Below are 22688 nucleotides of genomic sequence, written 5' to 3'. Positions count from 1 at the left end.
GTTTATCCTAAACACTGCAGTGTGCACTAGAGAAATTAGACGTGAAAGTAGTTAACTTGAGTTTTATCGAAAAAGTTAAGGTTTAGTGCAGAGTCACTATTTTTAAAACAGCAAGATAGATTGAAAGGGGGTAGTCACTTTTGTATTCTGGTACTATGGAATACAGTAGGATGGCCAATAAATTTAAATAGTTGAAGGAGAGTGATTTCACAAAATGATAATTTTGTGCTTACTCACACAAGCCATTAAAAGCAGAGAGGAAATGAGATATATGGTCAAATTAACATAAGGGGCAGGCAACTAGAAAGACAGTGGTGTTTAAGAACACAACAGTAACTGGGTGGGAGGGTAGGAAAAATTATTTCTGCCTGACTCACAAGAGACAGAGCTGTGGTCTTTTTTCAAGTTGTAATATGCTGTTAAAAGCAGATTATAAGTAAAACACAAGGTAAAGAAAACAAATCGCAGTATTCAAAATAGAAAAAGGCAATAAAGTAATACAAAATACAACAAATAAATAACCTTTCCCTCACAGCAAAGTGTAGCAGAGTCTGGGTGAGCCTTTCTAGTAAAGTGGCAATGCTAACTGCTGCACCACCATCTTTTATTATTTTAAATTTGTAGATAGTCTAGGAATGAATGAAAAAAAAAATGAATGGCTTAAACTTCACACACGGCTGCCACCATTGCCTTCCTAAAAGGCATCTCTACTCAGGCCATCTTGGAAGCTGACACATGGTCTTCTGTCAACACCTTTACCAAGTACTACCATTTAGGCACTGCATCCAGGGCTAGGCCAGGTTTTGTTACTGTTACCGTTATTCTGCAGAACCTACTGTCCTAGGGTCCTCGGGTAACCAATCTGTAGTTTTCAGAGTCCTGCCCAGAATTAGTACTGCAACACTGAGTACAAAGACCATAGTACAGTTGTGTTACTCTTACGTTAATTGTGAATATTCATGTATATCAGTGTTGCAGTACCTACCCCTGTTCTCCTACCTCTGTGTCTGCTTGGTCTCCTGTGGGGTGAGTACCCTAAACCCATCATCATTTCTCCTCTTGTACCCCATTACTGTAGTTTTCCACAGTCATGCTGTCTCAAGGTTTCCACAACTGGGAGGATTTTGCTGTTCTCTGGAATAGGATGGACTACCATAGCCTAGAAAGACCTGCAGATGTTGCTGACGGACACCCATCTTAAACTCTGGATGATAATCCAGGGACCTCATTCGTCTGGGGATAATGCAGAAACTCTGGGCCGGACGTGGGATTTTGCATGACCAGAAGACCCAAGAATTAGTACTGCTACACTGAGCTATATTAACATCTACAGTTGCGGTAAACACAACTGTGCTTTTTTTGCCAGTTTTCTAACCTGAGTAAATAGCAGAGAATTCAGAGATTTAACTGGTTTCTTTGTGGGCTGTGGCTTTATGTTGCGTGGATAAGCTTAAATATTTGCATTGATATTCCATGTATGACAAGTTATTCTGAAGTAGTCTAAGTGCTATATATAAATGTATATTCTGTGTTTACTGGCTTGGTTTACACATTAACAGCCATGAGCAGGGAGCTCAAAACTTGGGTAGGCTTTTGAGTTTCTCACACAAGTGAAATAAGATTTTGTTTTACACTTCGGCAGCTTGTGTTATGGAATCGACTCCCTGTACTGCTGCGATTATTGAATAAAAACTATTCTTGACAGTCTGGCATATGATTTTAAATGTAACTCTAAAGAACAAGGATACAAGTTCCCATACAGTCTCTTTGGGAGGGTTCAAGTCCCATTGTGTCCTACTCTTTTTTTAATAAGCCATGACTTCAACACTTACTCAAAAACAGTTTGCAAAATACAGCTTGATTGAACCAGATATAGTTTTAGATTTTAGGTTGTCCAGCTGCACATGTTCTAAAAGTTATTCAAGAATAATATTGTGGTTTAGTCTTGACTGAAAGGGCCCTAAATTATTGTAAACTGTTCTTGCTTTTAGGATGAGGTGGAAGAAGAGAAATGTGCAGAATAAAATCAAGCAAAAGTGTCTTCTACAAACATTCATAAAAGGCAAATTTTAGTGTTGCCACAACATCATGTGTTTTGCAAGGAAGAATTAGCATTGTAATTAGCTATTTTAGAAAGGTCCACTTCAGTGGGAGTTGTTAACAGAAGATTTTATCAGGAAATATGTTACATGGACTACTGCAAGTAGTTGCATCTCTACTTTAGTACTAGTAAAGTTGGAGGAAACTTTTCAATATACATTGCTAACAAAGTCTAGTAAAGTACTTATGTTTGTGTGTGCTGTATTTAGCAGGATGTTTGGTTCAGTTTTTCTTTTCCTCAACGTCTGCTTCTTTGCAGCAGTTGTATAATGTCTCCTTCTGGACTGCACATACATATTTCATTACAGCAGAGTACACTAATGATGAGTTTACCTTCTGTACAAGCATTCAATCCTGTTTGTGCCACTTTGCAACAGTTGTGTAATGTCTCCTACTGGATAATACATTCATATTGTATTGCATTATAGCAGAGAGTGCTTTTAAGGAGTTGGCATGTTAAGTGCTTTGGACAAGTATCCACAGCATCAGTAGTTTAAAATGAACTATGAATGGCTGGTAATAAAGGAATGTAAGTGAAAATGTTAGCAATAAAAACAAAATATGACTTTTTTTTCCCACTTCTAAATGTCTTTGAAGAAGGGGGTCTTAATGTAGTTCTAGCTGTCACTGCAATGGAAGAAACTGTAATTGTTATTAATACATTTTTCGATTGTGGTATCTGTGGAACCCACTGTTCATTAATTTGCAAATGCAAGTGATTTACAAGGGTAGTTAATCCCATCAGAGGCATTCACTTACTAGTTGCTAGCCAGTTTATCCGCTGCTGTACGACACAGTATTAAATACACTTGCTAGCAGGATGCTTATCCTAATATTGGAGCATGACTTGGGATACATAAGCTAGAACATTTTTTAAGCAAGACAAATTTGGTTGAGGGTCAATCCATGCTTGTGTACAGTACATATTTTGGAAACTTTTAGTTTCAGCTTTTACAATCTAATGAATGTTTTTGTTATTTTCTCACACATTAGTGAGTTATAGCGAATATTTGTTAAAATATATGTACTATTTTGTTTCAATTGTAGTTAATGAAGAAGAACTGAAAAGAAAAATCACTGAAGAGCTGGAACTTGAGAGAGCCAGGAGAAACTTAGAACTGCATCAAAGGTTAGCGTCATTAAAATATGGATGCTCACTAAAAATATTTATAGAAATTTGTGCTAGCAAATGACTTTTGTCACCATATAGACCTATGTAAAATAGGGTTCTAACATCACTACAGAACATTTAGCTTTTCAAAGAGCAGGCTGTGCTTTTATCTTTTTCTAAAGTCATGTGACTTGACTTGTTTTGCATATATTTTTGTTTGTTGAAATGTATTTAGAAGTTAATAAGAGAAAATAGTGTTTTGTAAGTATGCTTTACCATAACAGTAGATGTTTGAATAGAAAGGTCATTGTTTAGGGTTTGGTTATATTAACATTAATTTGTCTGAGGCATGTTATCATTCCCCTTGCCCTGATCTTTTGTTATCCGTATATACTTTTCAGCTTAAGTAAAATCTCATTACCTCACACTTGATCCCTAGCACACAGCTTGACTTTAGCCCAAAGCACAGAGCAGGCATTGCTTTCATACCATTTGCTGACTGCACCTGCATCCAGCTCACTTGCTCAAATTGGCAGATGTACTCTTCTTGTATCCTGTCGAAAGCATTATGTCACTGTAAGCGGGAGAAGGTCCTGTAGGGCCATGGCTTTCCATCTAGTTCTTAGAAGTGGTCCTCTAGTTCACTGCCTTGTCTGCCTCCCAGATGGCTATAGTAAAGGTTATGTCTTAGTCCTTACCAGTTGACCTGGAAGTTCCTCGGGGCTCTGTATTAGACTTTTCTTTTCATGGGAGTGCTGGAAAAACATACTTAACCATTATGGAATTGACTGCTATGAAGTTGCTGTTATATTAGCTGACCTTACTATTGATTTTGGTAATTTTGAGGCATTGATCTAGCTTACAATGACTGCAACCAAGGTGTAATGTAGTAGGGTTGCACTTGAATAGCTGTGGAGAGAAGGTGCTGCATTTTTCTCCAGGAACCTCCAGTCTTTTGCCTCTGACTCTTCCGTGTAGCCTGAATTTGGTGATACCCAAATTAGTAAACTTTGTGTTGTCATGTTAACTCCCACGGCCTCAGTTAGTGAAGACGTCAGTTCTACTAAACATTTCTTCCTACTTTCTTCCCTCATTTGCATAAATTGCCTGTTAGACTCACTTGCCAGCCCCCTGTCAGTGAGTTTGGTCTTCCTATTGTAGAGAACCAGGGACATGCATTTTCAGACAGGGTGAGACTGTCCTTTTCATTCCCTGTCCAGGTAAAGAGCGTAATCATCTCAACCGTTCAGGGATGAGAGTCTGTGGTTAGGGAGTGGACCAATCTGCAGATGTTGTCAAACCTAACTCCTTCCCCAACCCTGCCATTGTAGTGGCTTCTGTATTGCCCTTCATTGTCCAAGCATGCAGCTGAAATCAAAGCACCTCGCCCCCAGTGCAGGTATGGTCTATCCAGTCCTGCTGGGGGGAGCCTACTATGGCCCACCCCTTCCTAAACGGGCTCACTCCTTCTTCCTTGCCATCATTACCAAGACTCTGAATCACCACTTGAAGTCAGGGGCACTTGGGTCATGCTCAGAGGTTTATCCATCCACACCACTGGCACTGGCCTAATTCTGCTAATCACTGACTGTATTATTGTTAACTTAAACTTGAAAAGCATTTGAACAACATGGTGACTGGAACCCATAAGAGATTTGGCAGATTACACAAAGTAAAACTTTTTCATCTAATGACAGGCTGACCATGGCTAATTTGTACCTTTTTGCTTTCTGCTGTATAACATATATAGCCTTACAAGAGAGTCTCTCATCCATCCATCCTCAAACCATTTTTGCACAAGGGGTCGGGGTGTCACTTCAACAGTGACAATCATTTCGAGCCAGGGTTTACACCAGCGGGTGGCTGGCCTTGCCACAGTAATTCATCCATACCACTCATACACGCACACACACTCACACCTATAGCAATGTAGAGTGTCCAGTCCACCTACTGCATATGTTTGGAATGTGGGAGGAAACTGGAGCACCTGGAGGAAAACCATGCGACTGCAGGGAGGACATGCAGACTCTGCACAGAAGGCACCCCAGCTGAGAATCGAACTGGTGAACCTCTTGCTGTGAGGCAGCAATGCTAATTGCTGCACCACTGCGGCCACTTTTACTGCATGCAAAGTTTTTATACATATTCCAGCCAAGTATTAATTAATAATTAATTAATTAATATTGCTGTATGTCTAGTTTACCTTAAGTACTAGATTTTGTGGATTTATATAATACCACTGCATTTCCATTCTGCTTCAGTGCGATGTATGTTCAGCTTTCTAAAAAATACATGTATAATGGGCAGTTCCTTTACCAAACAGGCATCGTAGTGCCATACGTTTGGGCATAGATTGGAAAGATGGTTTGGGGTTACTAGTGAACAATTATTGGATATACTTGATTTCTGTGTTCGTGTGCCAGAATTAATTTTGAGTTCTGTGTCGTAACCTGCAGCGATCTAGACTGAAAACTCTAAGTCAGTGCTCCATTGAGAAAGCATGACTGATATGTTTGGAGAGTTAGTTTGTGTTGGTGACGATGGTGGTAATCTTCCTTGCACCTGTCATGAATCTTTGAATTTTATTTTGAACAATTTGGAGTTTGTACACGTAAGAAGTGGAACATAGGTAGTGCAAGTCATATATATGACCGGTATTTGAATTAAAAGCCTTTCTGAGTGTCTATATGCAGGTGTCCTAGTTTCATAGCAAAACATTTAGAGTTAAACTATACTAACCAAAACCATCAAAAATGCACAATATTGGAAAGACAAGAAGCTGCACACAGAAACCTCAGAAGAGTTAAAAATGTATTTACAAAAGAAGGCTACTCCCTGCAATCCCCCCTTGTGGGGAACCTGTCCCCACACCCCAGTCTCAAAATATGCCACTTTCAAGAGTGTACAAACTCAGAGAAAAGGAAAGAGTGATGAAGTAAAGAAATTCACTTTTTTTTTTCCCCCTCTGAGTGGCCTGATCTCAGAGACGGTATTAAATACTGCTGATGAAAGTGTCACAGCCAATGCATCAGTGTTACACATCTTCGTATAATGATACTTAATGCTTTAAGTGTCAGTAGAATGAGACATGAAATGTAATGTGCCCAAATGTCATGGATGTGATTAAAAAATGGCTGTGTTGGGTGCATTCCCCCCTCAAGTACTTTAAAATGTGTACTGATTTAAGACAGCTGCTGTTTAGTCCAGAGGTGTTCTCTCTACTTTTAACCACTTCAAGTCATTTTTGTTTTCTTGTAACATGAATTTGGTCTTCTCTTGATTGACATATACACTAGAGAGCTGTAAACTTTGGCATAGCTATGTTATATTTTGACTGTAGTTCAAATGACCATATATCATTAGCACATGGAAGCATGCCGATATCTGAAAGTTAGTGCTGTGTAGTTATTGAAAAGGATAAATATTATGGAGGCCAAGGGAAAAAAGCCTTGTGATGCTGCATAACATACTAGATATGACTGAGCGGTGCAGTGGTTAATGCTGTCACCTCACAGCAAGAGGTTCTCCGGTTCGATTTTCGGCTGGGGTGCCTTCTGTGTGGAGTTTGCATGTTCTCCCTGCGTTCGCGTAGGTTTCCTCCGGGTACTCCGGTTTCCTCCCATATTCTAAAGACATGCTTCTGGAGCGTTTCTCCCCGGGCCTCTGCTGAAAACAGGATCTGTGGAACCTAGTCGGACTTTCCCGGTCAGCAAATGTTAAATAAAAATATAACTGAGTTTCACTGGTCTGTGATAGTCATTTCAGTACTTTGAGAACCAACTTAGTGTAGTACTATACTGTAACAGGAAAGCTCATCTATTAGTTTCACGTGGTTAACCAAGTCAGAGGCTGGGTAGGCCCTCAAATGCAGCACCTTTCAGTTCATTTACTTCTACTGCTTTGAAAATGCCTGTGAGGGACAGCAGTACAATGACCGTGCTTTATCCTTTTCTGAAACCATGCTGCTGGTCACTAAATCCTTAAGCCTCGATATGGGCTTTCAGTTGCATGGTCACAGCCATTCCAACAACACTGGCTGCCCCTGTCTAAGAGGGACATGGGTAAAACCCCTGGTGTAAATTTACAGTTTCCCATCGAGTTGTTCAGGTTACACTTTAATAAGTTTGTTTGACCTTATTTAAGCATAACCTGGACAATTGGATGGGGAACCGTACATTTACACCAGGGGTTTCACCTATGTCCCTCTTAGAACAGAGGCAGCTGGTGATGATCTTAGATTCGCATGCAAACATAGACTATATATATTGGTCCATAAGTGAACACGGATATAACATGGCAAGGCTTGTAGAGGCCTTAGGGTCAACAGCTTAGTAACCTCCTATGATCCTGTAAACAAATTTGGCTGGTGTTGCAAGAAGTGATACAAGTCTGTAAGATCATTCCTTTGTTGAAACCAAAGCCCAATGTAGAAATGGCACAAACGAGGCAAATGCAGTCTTAGCGCTTTCTTCCACTTTAATAAAATGTGAACTTCTTCAGAAACATGTGCCCTCCCCAACACATGTCTTTTAAATCCCACAAACAGGATATGATGTCAACGTATAGTTCGCAATAATGAAATGTGTAAATCAAATAGTAGTTGTAAGATTATCCCAACATTACTGAGTTTTTATTATTAGGAATGTCCATCTTTAACCAACTAATTCAATGTAATGTTTCATTCCAGCATTCCGTTTTAATAGTTTTCTTGAGAATTTGATTATTCAATATAAGTATGATAGTAGATTTTTTATAGAAGACATTTTACTGAATTAACATGGTTTTTTATAAATGTATATAATTTCAGATGTATTTATGTGTATTTACACATTTCATTATTGCGAACTATACGTTGACATCATATCCTGTTTGTGGGATTTAAAAGACATGTGTTGGGGAGGGCACATGTTTCTGAAGAAGTTCACATTTTATTAAAGTGGAAGAAAGCGCTAAGACTGCATTTGCCTCGTTTGTGCCATTTCTACATTGGGCTTTGGTTTCAGTTCTGTTCATTGGTTGCGGCTAGTCCGTGTTTTTTGTGTCACTCATCATTCCTTTGTTGTAGGGCAAAGTTTTGTCAGGGAAGAGATATTTGATGTCCATAGTTGAGAAGAAACTCCAGGTGCAAATGAGTCGTTGATTGAATGCTTCTGAGACACTTTTCTAAGTATTGCATGATTGGAGAGACTTTGGATAAAGGCATTCTGAGCATGCTTGTTGAAAGTGTGAAATTTCTCTCAAACATTAACATACTGTAGATTCTAAAAGTCATTAGAGAAGTTGAATATACCTACTGCTGCTGAGACAAGACTGTGTTTAAGAAGTTGCTGTTATGAATTGACCCATGGGCCAAAGTTGTTAGAAAGGCTTCTGTATCCCCTTTTAATTTAGACACATGCTCACTATTAATGGTTAAGATAATGAACTACTTCTCTTCAGCCCTTCTAGCTAGCTTTGCAATGACTTCTGTTGTTGATAGTAGGTATGTCTGCTTTGGTTTCAAAATAGTTTTATTAGTTGGCCTTTTGCAGTGATTTCTGATGTTGCAGTCCTTTTTAGAGTCTGACTGCCAGTTGTATGTTTCTGTTGTTGCCGGGTAATTTCACATACAGCAGAGGAGTGGTTCTGTTCTGCGGTAATTCATGCAGCTAGCTGTCCTTTGACTTATTCTTACAGGGAAAGTATTTTATCAGGAGTCTTAAACTTATGGCATAAAAATCTACCAGATCAGACTCCCAAAGATGTTTCTTTCATTCTCCAATAAAGTTATTTGCCCTAATAGGGTCGAAATTGATTAATGTATAACAGGTAACCAGAAAATGAATGCATGAGTAAATGCCACAAAATAAGGCAGCATACCTGTTTATTCCATCCCTCTCATAGAATAACAAGATATAGCTAGCTAGTCCAAGTCCTTTTGCTCTGTGAAGTGAAGACTAGGGAGCATGTACTGGCTGCACTTACTAAAGCTAAGAACATGGCCTTAATGGGCCCTAATAGCATCCCAGGATTCCTCCTGCATGGTCTAAAATGTGACTTATCAGGACCCCTGGAGTCATTATTTAACTATAGTCTTAAAACAGGCTTTGTGCCACGTGAATGGGGACTGCAACAGTCATCCCCCTTCATAAGGGAGGACATTCAACAGATCCTGGAAACTGCAGACCAATTACTCTGTTTAGTCTTTAATGCAATACCATAGAAAGAATTATGAAATTATCACTAAGGACCTCTGGACACTGGATCTATCCCAGTTTGGCTGTGTCAAAGGAAGGTCATACTTACTTGAATCTGGTGGACTTCTTTGAAAAGGTCACTAAGGCAATGGATGAGGGGAGCACGGTGCATACTGCCTACCTAGATCTGGCTAAAGCATTTCATACAATACCCCACTCTGGTATTGTCAACAAAATTTTGGAACTAAGTATAAACCCTTTATAACACACTGGATAGCTAGCTGGCTCACTGATGGGACCCAGGAGGTCAAAGCCAATGTCAAAGGCCTTTGGTTGACCAAATTCGCAAATGACTTCAAACTGGCAGCAATCATTGAATTCCCCCCATGAGAACACCTTTCAGGAAAGTCTAATACAGACAAATGCATATTGCCAAAGCTGTGGCTTAAAACTCAATACCAAGAAATGCATTATAGTACCTTTTGAGAAGTCTAACATCCTGGGTAACTACATCAGTAAAATATCCTTAACATTTGTTTCACTAGTCTAGCCTTCAACCAGCATGTGTCAAAGACGGTAAGTAGATCTTTCTATTTTGCTCAGCTTATAAGCAAAGGCATGGCATCTTGGTCCAGAGAGTTCATTATACCACTGTACTCCGCACTCATCAGACCCATCATGGAGTTTAATGTCCTTTCCGGTATGTACCTGACCAGATGCATGCAGCAACTGGAACGTCAGCAAAAGTTCCTTAAAGAATACAGGGAGTAAACACAATGTCTTGCACAGATTGCCACGAAGCCCCGTCTGTTTACTGTGCATCATACAGGCTTCTGCAAGGTGATCTTTTTCCTGGCATACAGGGCATCTCTCGATCCTGTTTTGATGAACCTTTTGCACATCTGTAAAACAGAATCAGAACTGCTAGATTTAAAGAGCTAAATTTTGCTTTCAACATAAATAGGACATGTTGGTGAGGCAAATACGTTTCTCGGAGAATTCCCATTCTCTGGAACATCCTCCATATCCATGTGAAGCACAGATGTTCTTTGTGTTTCACTGTTAGTCGTCACACTTGGGTTATCCTGCCTGGAGTAGCCCTCATTCAGCCCGAATACCAGAGGCTTAGTATTTCTGAGTCAGTTGCTGTCGCTGTAGGACTGATGTCAGGTCAGTGGTGTAAAATCAGGCAGTCGATTCCATTACATCAGTTTTTCTTGCCGAGGAGCCCGAAGCAGAAGCAGTTTGCACTAGTGCCGGTCGGCCCCTACCTGAGTCTTCATTTCCAAATTGAAGTTGAAGTCTTCTAAAGCTAAGTACCCCGTTGGGGATCCTTTTTTCTTTCTCTAACCAATGTCAGAAAAGTTAACAATGTGATTTCCATTCTTACTGTGTCACCTGTTTAGGCCCAGACCACGATGTCCCTCGCTGTCGGTTTTGTGCTTTTTTCAATGCCAGAACTATATGTCGTCGGGCCCTTATTGTAGCTAAATATTTTCGATCTCAATCTCTGTATTCCAGAATGGCTTCAGTAAGCCATCCAACTACCGATATTCCGAAAAAATGTAAGGATAAAGACAGAGACCGACCGCACAGGTCTGCTGATGACTCTTCCGTTAAGCTAGTCGCCAGTTCGCCGGTCTTCAGTGAGGAGCTTTTGCAGCTCCTGATGCCCGCTTCTGTGGATTCACAGGCCGCTACCAAGACCCGTTAGGACTCCAGTATGCCGCAAGACTCTTCTTTGACTAAGGATCCTGCGGATGTCTCTACCTTGGATGGGTCCAGAGCTGCTGAGCAGGCACCGGTTTCCGAGGAAGTTCTTTGCACTACCGATACTTGACCCAAACCGATGACATCTTTCGCGTCTTCAGTTCTTTATAAAACTACCGAGTTTCTAAGGTCCAGGGTATGAACTACGCCTAAAAACTGACGACCCAAGCTCAAGCACCTGCTTCCATGCCTCAATTTCAAATGCTTAAAATTGCGGAAGACCTTATGCTTATTAGGGGAAGCCAGCTTACCTATTCCAAAAGGAAAAAGAGACTTGTCCCCAGCAGTTTTATCTGAACAGGAGTCCGATGACTCTGAAGTTTCTGAATATGAACACATGCAACCCTTGTCTGCTTATGAAGATTCAGATGCAGAGGAATCCATTCCTTCTGCCTCTCCTCCAGAGGATTTTTCATTTGGTAAAACCCTACATACTTTAAGCATTTCCAATAGGAGTATCAGGGCTGTCATCAGTCCAAAAAGAGACTCAGGGAATTCTTAGATTTACCACAACACAGACCTTTAGCCATTCCTCCTGTCCTGGATGTTGTGGATGATGTCTTTATGGAATCCAGCTTAACTCCTGACACCCTTCCTCCTGCTCCCAGGAAGCCTGACCAGTATTACAGAGTCCCTGACACACAAATTTCTTTTAAAAAATCCTACTGCTGACCTAGAGCTCATCTCCCAAGGACCTAAAGGAATAAAAGCAACCACAGCTAAGAATCCCACCCCTTTGGACAGGGATTCCCGAGTTTTAGACAGACAGGATAAAAACATATACACCTCTGCATCTTTTGCCATTAGAACACTAAATAGTTAATTCCACATGCTGAAATACCAGCAACATACAGTGGAACTCCTTAAACAAAAAAAAATATCTACCTTTCTGGCTTGTGCAGAAAATAAAGTCTTACAGGAGCTTATACGTTCTGCGAGCCAAGTTACTAAACATAGCTTGCAATGTGGTTTTGATGCCCTAGAAGTATCCTGCAGGACAGCAGTCACAGGTTCTGTACTTAGAAGGCATGCTTGGCTTAATTAAGGAACAGATCTTGCCAGACCATGTCAAATCAAAACTATTGGACGCACCATTGCACAAAGACAATTTGTTTGGCACCAAGGCAGAAGAGGTCTTAAAAAAGATGGAAGAAAAAGCTAAATCTATGCAGTCAATTAAAGATTTTTTACAGGTCCAAGCACTGGTCCTTTCCGTCCCCCCACAAGGCCAGCTCAGACAAGACCTAGGGGGGGTAGCAGACCCCCCAGACAACAGTCCCAGGGAATGCAGAGATCTAAGCAATGGAGTTCCTTCACTTCAAAAACAGGGAGTGCTAAGCCACCCCCTTTTGGAAAGAACTCACAATGACTTTACACCTCCACCCCTTACCTCTGCCCACCTGCTTGTGCCCCTAGGAGGAAAACTCTCCTCCCATGCAAAAAACACTCTGCCAACCCCAAAAGGGTTCCCGGATCTTTCTCCAAACCAGTGGGCAGAGGCCCAAACCCAAGTCCATTCCCCGCTCTCCATGAGGGCAATACAGCCTGTTCCTGCAGACCAGATAGGCCAAGGTTTCTATTCCAGGCCTTTCCTGGCACCCAGGAAAGAGGGTACCTGGCACCCAATCCTCGATCTATTAATTCTAAACGCCTTCCTGGTGATACCAAAATTCAAAATGCTTACCCTCCAGCAGCTTCTTCCTATGCTATCCAAGGACACTTGGTTAGCCACTCTAGACCTAAAAGAGGCCTATCTACACATCCCAGTCAGGGATTCCTGCAGGAAATACATGTGTTTCAGGGAAGGATCTACGTACTTTCGGTTCTCTGTGCTTCCCTTTGGCTTATCCACTGCTCCCAGAGTCTTCACAAAAAGCCTGCCTCCAGCCATTGCTTTTTGCAGACAAAGGAATATTCAAATTTACCTCTACTTAGACAACTGCGTGATTCAGGCAGACAAGAAAAGCTGTTACAGCACCTAACCATTGTAAAGGGCCTACTGACCTCCCTGGGGTATACTATAAACGAAAAAAAAATCCAAGCTAGTACCCACTCAAAAAGTTTGTATTCCTTGGAGCAAGTCTGGACACAGCATCCCAGATGGCATTCCTAAATCTAGAAAAACAAGCCTATCTGACAGGTTACTTCTCTCAGCTAGCCACCAGAATCCAGTTATCCCCAAGGAAAATCCTGCACTCTCTAGGGTTCATGGCATCCTGGATTCTACTCATTCCATATGTCAGACTGGATATGAGGAAACTTCAGTGGTACCTAAAAAGCCTTTGGTGTCAGCACTCTCAGGACCTGGAAGCTATCCATACCTATGATACCCTGTCTAAGGAAAGACTTTCTTTGGTGGGCAGCAGCATGCTTCCCTTCTCACAACCCCATGTTGCCCAGACCCTAACTACAGACTGATTAGATTATGTGTGGGGTGCACACCTGGAAGGCAGGTGCATTCAGGGCCATTGGAGCCCAAATCAAATACAGCTATACATCAACGAAAAAGAAATGCTAGCCATTCAGCATGCGCTGACAGCCTTCAGATCTCTACTCTCCCCGGGGCCTCTACTGATCAAAACAGACAACACCACGGTGATGTGGTACATCAACAAGCTATGAGAAAGTCACTCTTATCCCCTCTGCAAGCTAGCCGTGATCCTTTGGCACACTGCTTCAGCCATGCAAATTCACCTGCCAGCACAATTCCTGCTAGGCTCCCAAAACTCTTTGGCAGACAACTTAAGCAGAAACCTCCTAGACCCACACGAGTGGCAGCTAGACCACAGCACCTTCAATCTTGTAACCCAGAAATGGGACACCCTGAAGGTGGACCTCTTTGCCTCCCACAACAATCACCAGCTCAGCAAATTCTGCACCAGGGAACCTCACAGCAAGGTTTGGAAAGTGGATGCCCTATCCTTCCAGTAGGTAAACCTCTCGATCTATGCATTTCCCCCTCTACCCTTACTTTCAAGGGTACTACTCAAAATAAGGGAGGAAAAACAAAGAGCAATCTTGATTGCCTCAGACTGGCCACACCAGCACTGATGTACCCACTGCTGCGAAGTCTGTCTCCCCTGCCACCATGGCAACTACCCCAGATCCCAACTCTCTGACCCAGCAGAATGGAGAATTCATGCATCTACAACTGCAGACCCTGAACCTGGCAGTCTGGCTTATTCCCTGACCTCTCCTCCAGTTGCCAGCCTAAGCAAGCAAGTCCTGGATGTTATACTTGAGGCCAGATGCCCCAGCTCTTTGAAATCCTATGCTGACAAATGGAAAAGGTATTGCACCTGGATCCAGGCTAAAGAAGCTGAAACAGCACAGCCCTCCCTACCTCTCATCCTGGATTCCTTAGCAGATCTGCTGCACAGGGGCCTATCCTTCTCTTCTATTAAAATTCATGCCTCTGCCATCTGAGCTCATTAAAGCACAGAGCCACCTCTCTTTTCTCACCCTGTCATCAAACAGTTCCTAAGAAGGGCTAGCAATTTAAGGCCACCCAGAAGAGCTCCTACCCCAGCTTGAGACATTAACTTTGTGTTGGAAAAGCTCACACTACCCCTGTTTGAGCCTGCATGTTTAACAGAGTTAAAATTCCTCTCTTGGAAAATAGCCTTTCTTCTGGCCATCACTTCAGCTAGAAGGGTGTCAGAGCTGCAAGCACTCATGGCTGTAGAGCCCTTCATCATTTTTCATGTTTACAGGGTCTCCCTCAGGACTAACCCAACTTTCATGCCTAAAGTGGTGTCCAGTGTGGCTGTCAACCAATCAGTTCATTTGCCCACCTTTTTCCCTAACCCACAAAACAAGGGGAAAAGGATTCTGCATTCTCTAGATGTGCACAGACAGCTCAGATTCTACCTGGATAGGACTAAAGCTTTTAGGAAGACTGACCAGTTGCTAGTCAGCTTTGCAGCAGGGGCAGATGGCAAGGCCATATCCAAACAAACAGTCTCCAAATGGATAGCACACTATCCATTTCTGCTACAAATACCAAGGGAAACCACCCCCTAAGGGGGGTCAAGATGCATTCCACCAGGGCAACCTCCACCTCTGCAACTTTTCTCAGAGGGGGGTCCCTACCAGGCAGATCCTGGAGGCTGCAACATGGAGTTCTGTTCATATCTTCACGAAGCATTACCACATGCCTATCTTTTCCAAATCCAGGGCAGGCTTTGCAATCACAGTCTTGCAGGGCATCTTAGCCAGCCCCCAGTCTTCTTGACTGCTTCCACCCTTTTCTTCAGCTTTGGGAATCAACCCAAGTGTGATGACTGCAACAGTGAAACACGAAGAACATAGTACAGTTATGTACACTTACTATAAATGTAGATGTTCGAGTGTATTCACTGTTGCAGTCATGGTTTCCCACCCTGCATCCCCCTTGTCTGTCTGTCTCTCTCTTCCTCACTCCTTACAAGGAGTTTTGGTATTTACTTTCTACTGGTAATGTTCTTCCACCATAACCTAGCTCCCTATTTGGGGGCCCCTGACATTTGGGGCAAGAAAAACTGATGTAATGGCGTTGGCCGCCTGATTTTATACCACTGATGACCTGACTTCAGTCCTGGAGCGACAGCAACCGACGCAGAAATACTAAGCCTCTGGTATTCGGGCCGACTGAGGGCTACACCTGGCGGTCTAACCCAAGTGTCATGACTGCAACATTGAATACGCTCAAACATCTACATTTATGCTAAGTGTACACAACTGTACTTTCCTCGCCATCCCTTTTTTTAGCATAACTTGGACCAATGGTTGGATAATCAGCAGTTCATCCCTGTGCCAGTGTCTCTGTTGGACAGAGGCAGTCAGTAAATCCCAACCTATGTAAATCAAATTTGTGGGTCATTTGGGCTGCATGGCTAGGCTTATAAAGGCCCTAGTGGTCATTAGCCTAGTGTATACCTATGAGCATATGAACTTGCAGCTGATCTCCATGCTTACCATGTGATGTCAATATAAGCAAATGATGTTCATCGTGTTACACTGTTGCAGTCATTACACTTGGGTTATCCTGCTGGTAGGCTACCCACAGTCGGCCTGAATTCCAAAGTCCTGGTCCGGCGTCGGTTGCTGTCGCCTCTTCCCTGACGTCAGTGCGCCAGGGGTATAAAAGATGCGGCCAACGCCATTTTTCCTTAGTCTTTCTTGCCGCGCAGTGCCCGAAGCAAAAGCAGTTCGCAAGTGCCGGTCAGCCGACTCCTGAGATTTTTGAAATTGAATTTCATATCCGAAGTCTTCTATAAAGCTAAGTAGCCCATTGGGGAAACTTTTTTCTTGCTCCAGACCGATGTCAGAAAAAGTTAACAATTGTATTTCTTGTGGGAAGCAAATACCTCATAAGAATTTTCATTCTTACTATATTCTTTGCCTAGGCCCTGACCACAATGTTGCTAGTTGTCGGTTTTGTGCTAGATTTAACCAATGCACTATTAAGCATCGGTACGATTTTGCTTTTCATTACTTTGACCGAAGGTTTAACTACATAATGCCGTCAGAACAACCGATGACTGGAGTTCATAAAAAGCGCAAGGAAAAAGAAAAAGACAGGCATCCAAGGTCCAAAACCGACGACGAAGCCTCTTCTAGGCCAGTCGCCGGTTCTCAGTGAGGCACTTTCGCAGCCCCTGACACCAGCTACCTCAGAGCCACAGGCCGCCTCCGACTCACACGTGGAGACAACTAGGCCTCTGGATACTCAAGGTATTGGGTCTTCGGAAGTTAACCCCTCAGATGGGTCCGGAGCCGCTGAGCAGGCATCGGTTTCTGAGGGTGTTTTCAGACCTACACAACTTTATATCACGCCAACTTCAGCACCCAGGACAAAGACTAAAACAGTTTTAAAGATAAGGAAACAAGTACAGCATTCTCCAGGACAGACTTCTATGCCTAAGAAACAGATGCTCAAAATGTCCGAAGACCTAATTACTTTGATCAGGAGTTCCCATCCCCCTCCTGATAAGAGGCCTAGGCAAGATACTGAATAGGATTCTTCTGATCAGGTTTCCATTTCCTCTGATTCCTCTTCAGAACAGGGATACTGTATTCCTCCCTATGAGGATTATGATTCTGAAGAATCTATTCCTTCAGCTTCACCTCCTGAGGATTACTCATTTGGGGAAACCCTACATACCATGAGGGAGCATTTCCACTGGGAGAGCCAAGATTATTCAGATTCTAAGAAAAGGCTCAGAGATTTTCTTTTACTACCTCAGCACAGACCTCTTGCTATTCCACCTGTTCTAGACATTGTAGATGATGTATTTTCAGAGTCCAGCCTGTCTCCCGACTCTCTACCACCTGCACCTGTTAAGCCAGACGGATACTACAGGGTTCCAGATTCTCATAAATTTCTATATAAAAACCCTGCTGCTGACCCAGAAACTATTTCTCAGGGTCCCAAAGGGGTCAAGGCTGCTACTGCAAAACCCCCTGTCCCCTCAGATAGAGATTCTAGGTCACTGGACAAATGGGGGGGAAAAGTTTACACTTCTGCTACCTTGGCTGTAAGGGCTTTAAATTGTCAGTTTCATATGATTAAATATCAGCAATACTTAATGTCTCTGTTAAAACAGAAAATTTTGACAAATTCTGAATGTTCTGAGAACAAGGAATTGCACGATTCATTGCATGCAGCTGAACAAGTAGGAAAACATAAGTTGCAATGTGGTTATGATTCACTAGAGGCCTCTTGCAGGGCCGCTGTAACAGGTTCTGTCATTAGAAGGCATGCTTGGTTAAAGGAATAGACTCTGCCTGATCATGTTAAAATAAAGTTATTGGATGCTCCATTACAGCATGATACTTTGTTTGGTGTTAAGGCAGAAGAGGTGTTGAAGAAATTGAAGGATAAAGCTAAATCTATGCAGACAGTGAAGGATTTCTTATAGGTACAGCCACCCAGATTTAGCAGAAACTGGCCTTCTAAGAATTGGTCCTTTCCCGTGTCAGACAGCCCACAAAGAGGCAGATACAGACGCCCTAGATGCAGACAACAGCCCCAGGGCTCATACAGGCCCAAACAATGGGGTGCTTCTACCTCCAAAAGTGGAGAAGACAAATCACAGCCATATAGGAAACAGTCCCAATGACTGCCCTCTGTCAATGCCAAGCATTCATCTTTTGGCAGCACCCTTAGGGGGAAAGTTAGCACTTTTTTCACAAAATTGGCACATGATCACCCAGAGCAAATGGGTCTTATAGTCTCTCAGGGCTACAGGTTCCACTTTCACACCCTTCCAAAGGCAAAAGGTATGCCAGACCTGCCACACAATCAATGGGCAGAGGCACAAAAACAAGTTTCATCTCTCATGGACATGAGGGCTATTCAGCCAGTGCCACAACAAGAGCTGGGACAAGGATTTTATTCAAGACTTATCTTAGTACCAAGAAAGGACAAAGCATGGAGACCAATTCTGGACCTGTCTATTCTAAATACTTTTCTGGACCTTCCGAAATTCAAAATGTTGACTCTGCAGCAGCTTCTGCCCATGCTGGGCAAGAAGGCTTGGCTTGTAACTTTGGACCTCAAAGAGGCATACCTGCATGTCCCAATCAGACAATCTTGCAGAAGATACCTCAGATTCATAGCTGGCTCAATGCGCTACCAATTCTTTGCACTGCCCTTTGGCTTATCTACTGCGCCCATGGTCTTCACAAAATGCCTGGCACCAGTAATTGCATTTTGCAGACAGAGGAATTCAAATATATCCCTACTTGGACGACTGCTTTATTCAAGCAGAGACCAAAGACATTCTACTAAGGCATCTGGCATTTGTAAAGAGATTACTAATTTGCCTAGGGTACACAGTAAACGAAAAGAAATCAAAACTAGTACCCTCTCAAGCGATAATATTCCTGGGTGCAAGCTTAAATACAACTGCCCAGATGGCTTATCTCACGCCAGACCAACAAAGGCAACTGACTTCTTACTTATTGGTGTGACTTCTTACTTCGACAGCATGGCAACAAAGACCCAGTTATCTGCAAGAAAAATTCTGCAGGCTCTGTGCTACATGGCCTCCTGCATTCTGCTAATTCCATATGCAAGACTGCATATGAGGAAACTACAATGGTATCTAAAAAGTGTTTGGACTCAACATTGCCACAGCCTGGAATCATTAATTTCACTCATTCCCTGCCTGCAACAGGAGTTTCGATGGTGGGCACAGGCCTGTCACCACAACAAGGGACAGCCATTCACTTTACCCACAGCCAGGCAAGCACTAACAACAGATGCATCAGATTATGCCTGGGGGGCCCACATGGCAGGAAAGTGTATTCAGAGCACATGGCCCCCAAGTCAAAGGCATCTTCACATCAATCAAAAAGAGATGCTAGCTGTACAAAATACCCTGACAGCCTTCAAGGACCTACTTCATCCAGAACAGCTGCTGATAAAGATGGACAACACCACAGTCATGTGGTGCATAATCAAGCAGGGGGGCACACATTCCTACCCCCTCTGCAGACAAGCCATGATTTTGTGGAACACAGCATTGACCTACAAAGTACACCTGCAAGCACAATTCCTGCCAGGAAAAACAAATGCTCTGGCAGACGAACTAAGCAGAAAAATCATGGATCCTCATGAGTGGAAACTAGATCCACAAATCTTCGGCATGATAACAAGGAAATGGGGATGCCCAGACATAGATCTTTTTGCCTCCCCTCACAACTGCCAACTTCAGAGATTCTGCACAAGGACTTATCACAAACAAGCATGGAAAGTGGATGCCTTGTCATTTAGCTGGAACAACCTTACAGTATATGCCTTTCCTCCACTGCCTCTCCTCCCCAAGGTACTCCTAAAGGTCAGACAAGAGAAGCCACAAATGATACTGATTGCCCCAGATTGGCCACGTCAACACTGGTACCCAATCCTAAGGAGCTTGTCCCAAGGCCCAGCCTGGACATTACCTCAAATTCCTCATTTACTGACCCAACAAAACAATCAGATCCTACACAACCAACTCAGAACCCTAAATCTAGCTGCATGGCGGATAGTGTAAAGCGGTTATGGATGTTATTTTGGAGGCCAGGAGGCCCAGCACCAGAAAGTCTTATGCAGAAAAATGGAAGAGATTCTGTGCTTGGAACCAGATACAAGGAATTGACACGCTTGTTCCAAATATTCCTCAGATTTTACAATATCTAACTGAGATGCTGGACAAAGGCCTATCCTTCTCATCAGTTAAGATCCATGCCTCTTCCATTTCAGCTCATTACAATACAGACCCACCTATGTTTTCACATCCATTGCTTTGGCAGTTCCTCAGGGGGGCCAAAAACATAAGACCTCCAAGGAGAGCACCAATACCTGCATGGGACCTCAATTTTGTCTTGGAAAAACTCACACCACCTACTTTCAAGCCAGCCAATACAGCTGAGATAAAATTCTTATCATGGAAAACAGCTCTGCTCCTAGCAATAACTTCAGCAAGAAGAGTCTCAGAGTTACAGGCATTAAGGGCTGTGGAACCTTTTATTATCTTCCATCCGGACAGGGTTTCTCTAAGGACAAACTCGACATTTATGCCTAAGGTAGTGTCCAGTGTGGCTCTTAACCAAACCATTAATTTGCCTACTTTTTACCCAAACCCACAGAATAAAGGGGGAGAGACTTCTGCATTCTTTGGACATACACAGACAGCTATGCTTCTACTTGGACAAAACTAAAGCTTTCAGAAAGACTGAACAACTTTTAGTGGCATATGCTGCAGGATCGCAAGGAAAAGCTATCTCAAAGCAGGCTATTTCAAAATGGATAGCACACTGCATTCATTTCTGCTATTCACAACATGACAAATCAGTGCCTAAGGGCATTAGACCACATTCTACCAGGGCAGCAGCCACCTCAGCAGCCTTCCTCAGCAGAGTACCAACCAAGGATATTTTGGAGGCTGCAACTTGGACTTCAGTGCACACTTTTACTAAGCACTACCACTTACCTCTTTACTCTAAATCCAGAGCAGGCTTTGCCACTGCAGTTCTGCAGGGCCTTATAGCCACTCCTAATTCTATTTAGACCCAGCCGCCCAACCTCAGCTTTGGGATTCAACCCAAGTGTAGTGACTGCAACAGTGAAACATGATGAACATAGTACAGTTGTGTACCTACCATAAATGTAGATGCTCGAGTGTATTCACTGTTGCAGTCCAGGTTACCCACCCAACATCCCCCTTTCTTTGCTGGGACTTATCTGTACTTCTCTATCCTATACAACCTATGTGGTGTATTTGCTTATAGATGAAGGTATTGTTTATTTTAGTGCATGCTTTTATAAGCAATGTTTTTTTTTAGCCTACCCTTTTGGGGGTACCTGACATCTGGGGCAAGAAAAACTAAGGAAAATGGTGTCGGCTGCAACTTTTATACCCCTGGCACACTGATGTCAGGGAAGAGGCGACAGCAAACAATGCCAGACCAGGACTTTGGAATTCAGGCCGACTGCGGGTAGCCTGCCAGCAGGATAACCCAAGTGTAGTGACTGCAACAGTGAATACACTCGAACATCTTCATCTATGATAGGTACACAACTGTACTTTCTGATCTTCAGAGATGGTTTTACTGTTATTGTTCTGGGATTTTTATTTTTAGTGGGAGGACACCTGGTTTATCGCTGGACAGTAGTAAAACTGCACACTGATCCAGAGCGGCAATCCATTTTTTCTTTTCATTTCTTTGTAATTACAGCGATTAGTTTGGGGTTGGTTGTAAATAACTCCAGGAAGTTGAAATATGTTGTGGCCATTATTTGTTTCACTGTCTTCACAATCGCACTTCACGGTTGATTGCTGAAGCTAACTGTCTTTGGGGGGCAGTGTGCATAACAGCAAAGGGCATTTACATGATTACAGTGAATTGCACTGGTATGCTGGGGACTGGAGGAACTACATATGTATCTTTTAGCAACAAGATGAAATACATTACTGTGGCCATTCTTTCACTTTCACCACAATCTAATATTAGACAGGGGCACTGAAAATGACTCCATTTTCTGGGGCGAGAATGCAGGCTTTGTGAAAGTACAGGCCATTTCTGAGTACTATTGAATGATCATAGATACGGTTGAGAGCAACTAGATGAAATACTGTGGCCATTATGTCTTTCACTTTAGTCACATTGAGGCAGCATAAACATGCATATAAATGGCTGTCTTTTTTTGGGGGGGGCAAGAGGTTGTTAGTAAAGGCAAATGTTAACTCCATGATCACTTTTAAATGATCATTGATATGGCACCTGGGTGGATCATCGAATGTCTCAGAGTAACATGTTGAAACACAATTGTGGTCATTATATTTATTCATCTTCACAGTCAATATGATATGCCTTCTTAGAAGGGGTATATTCCTGGGAATGTGTTTGTGTAGGTGAAAGGAGCTGAATCTAGTTTTTGCTGTGGCTTTCATGATAGATTATTATTATTGTTTTACAATTATAAATTAACAGTTTTAATTAATTGTGTTATAATGTCTTGCAGACCCAAGCTGAGTGCAGTAGTCCTTGTGTGGCCATTG

The 22688-nt window shown here is 42.6% G+C and overlaps 1 protein-coding gene across 1 annotated transcript in view; it reads left to right on the top strand.

Moving 5' to 3' along the window:
• Positions 1–22688, top strand: part of CHCHD3 (coiled-coil-helix-coiled-coil-helix domain containing 3) — a 1651044-nt gene that overhangs the window by 374745 nt on the left and 1253611 nt on the right. The window contains exon 3 of the mRNA XM_044088662.1: positions 3148–3229. Within this exon, the coding sequence (XP_043944597.1) occupies positions 3148–3229 (82 nt within the window). The remainder of the gene's footprint in view (positions 1–3147; positions 3230–22688) is intronic.

Source organism: Protopterus annectens, chromosome 11.part0, assembly GCF_019279795.1.
Source record: "Protopterus annectens isolate FY-2018-M chromosome 11.part0, PAN1.0, whole genome shotgun sequence".
NCBI classification, from domain to species: Eukaryota; Metazoa; Chordata; order Ceratodontiformes; family Protopteridae; genus Protopterus; species Protopterus annectens.
The sequence above is the reverse complement of the archived record's forward strand: the minus strand, read 5'-3'. Positions and strand labels throughout refer to the sequence as shown.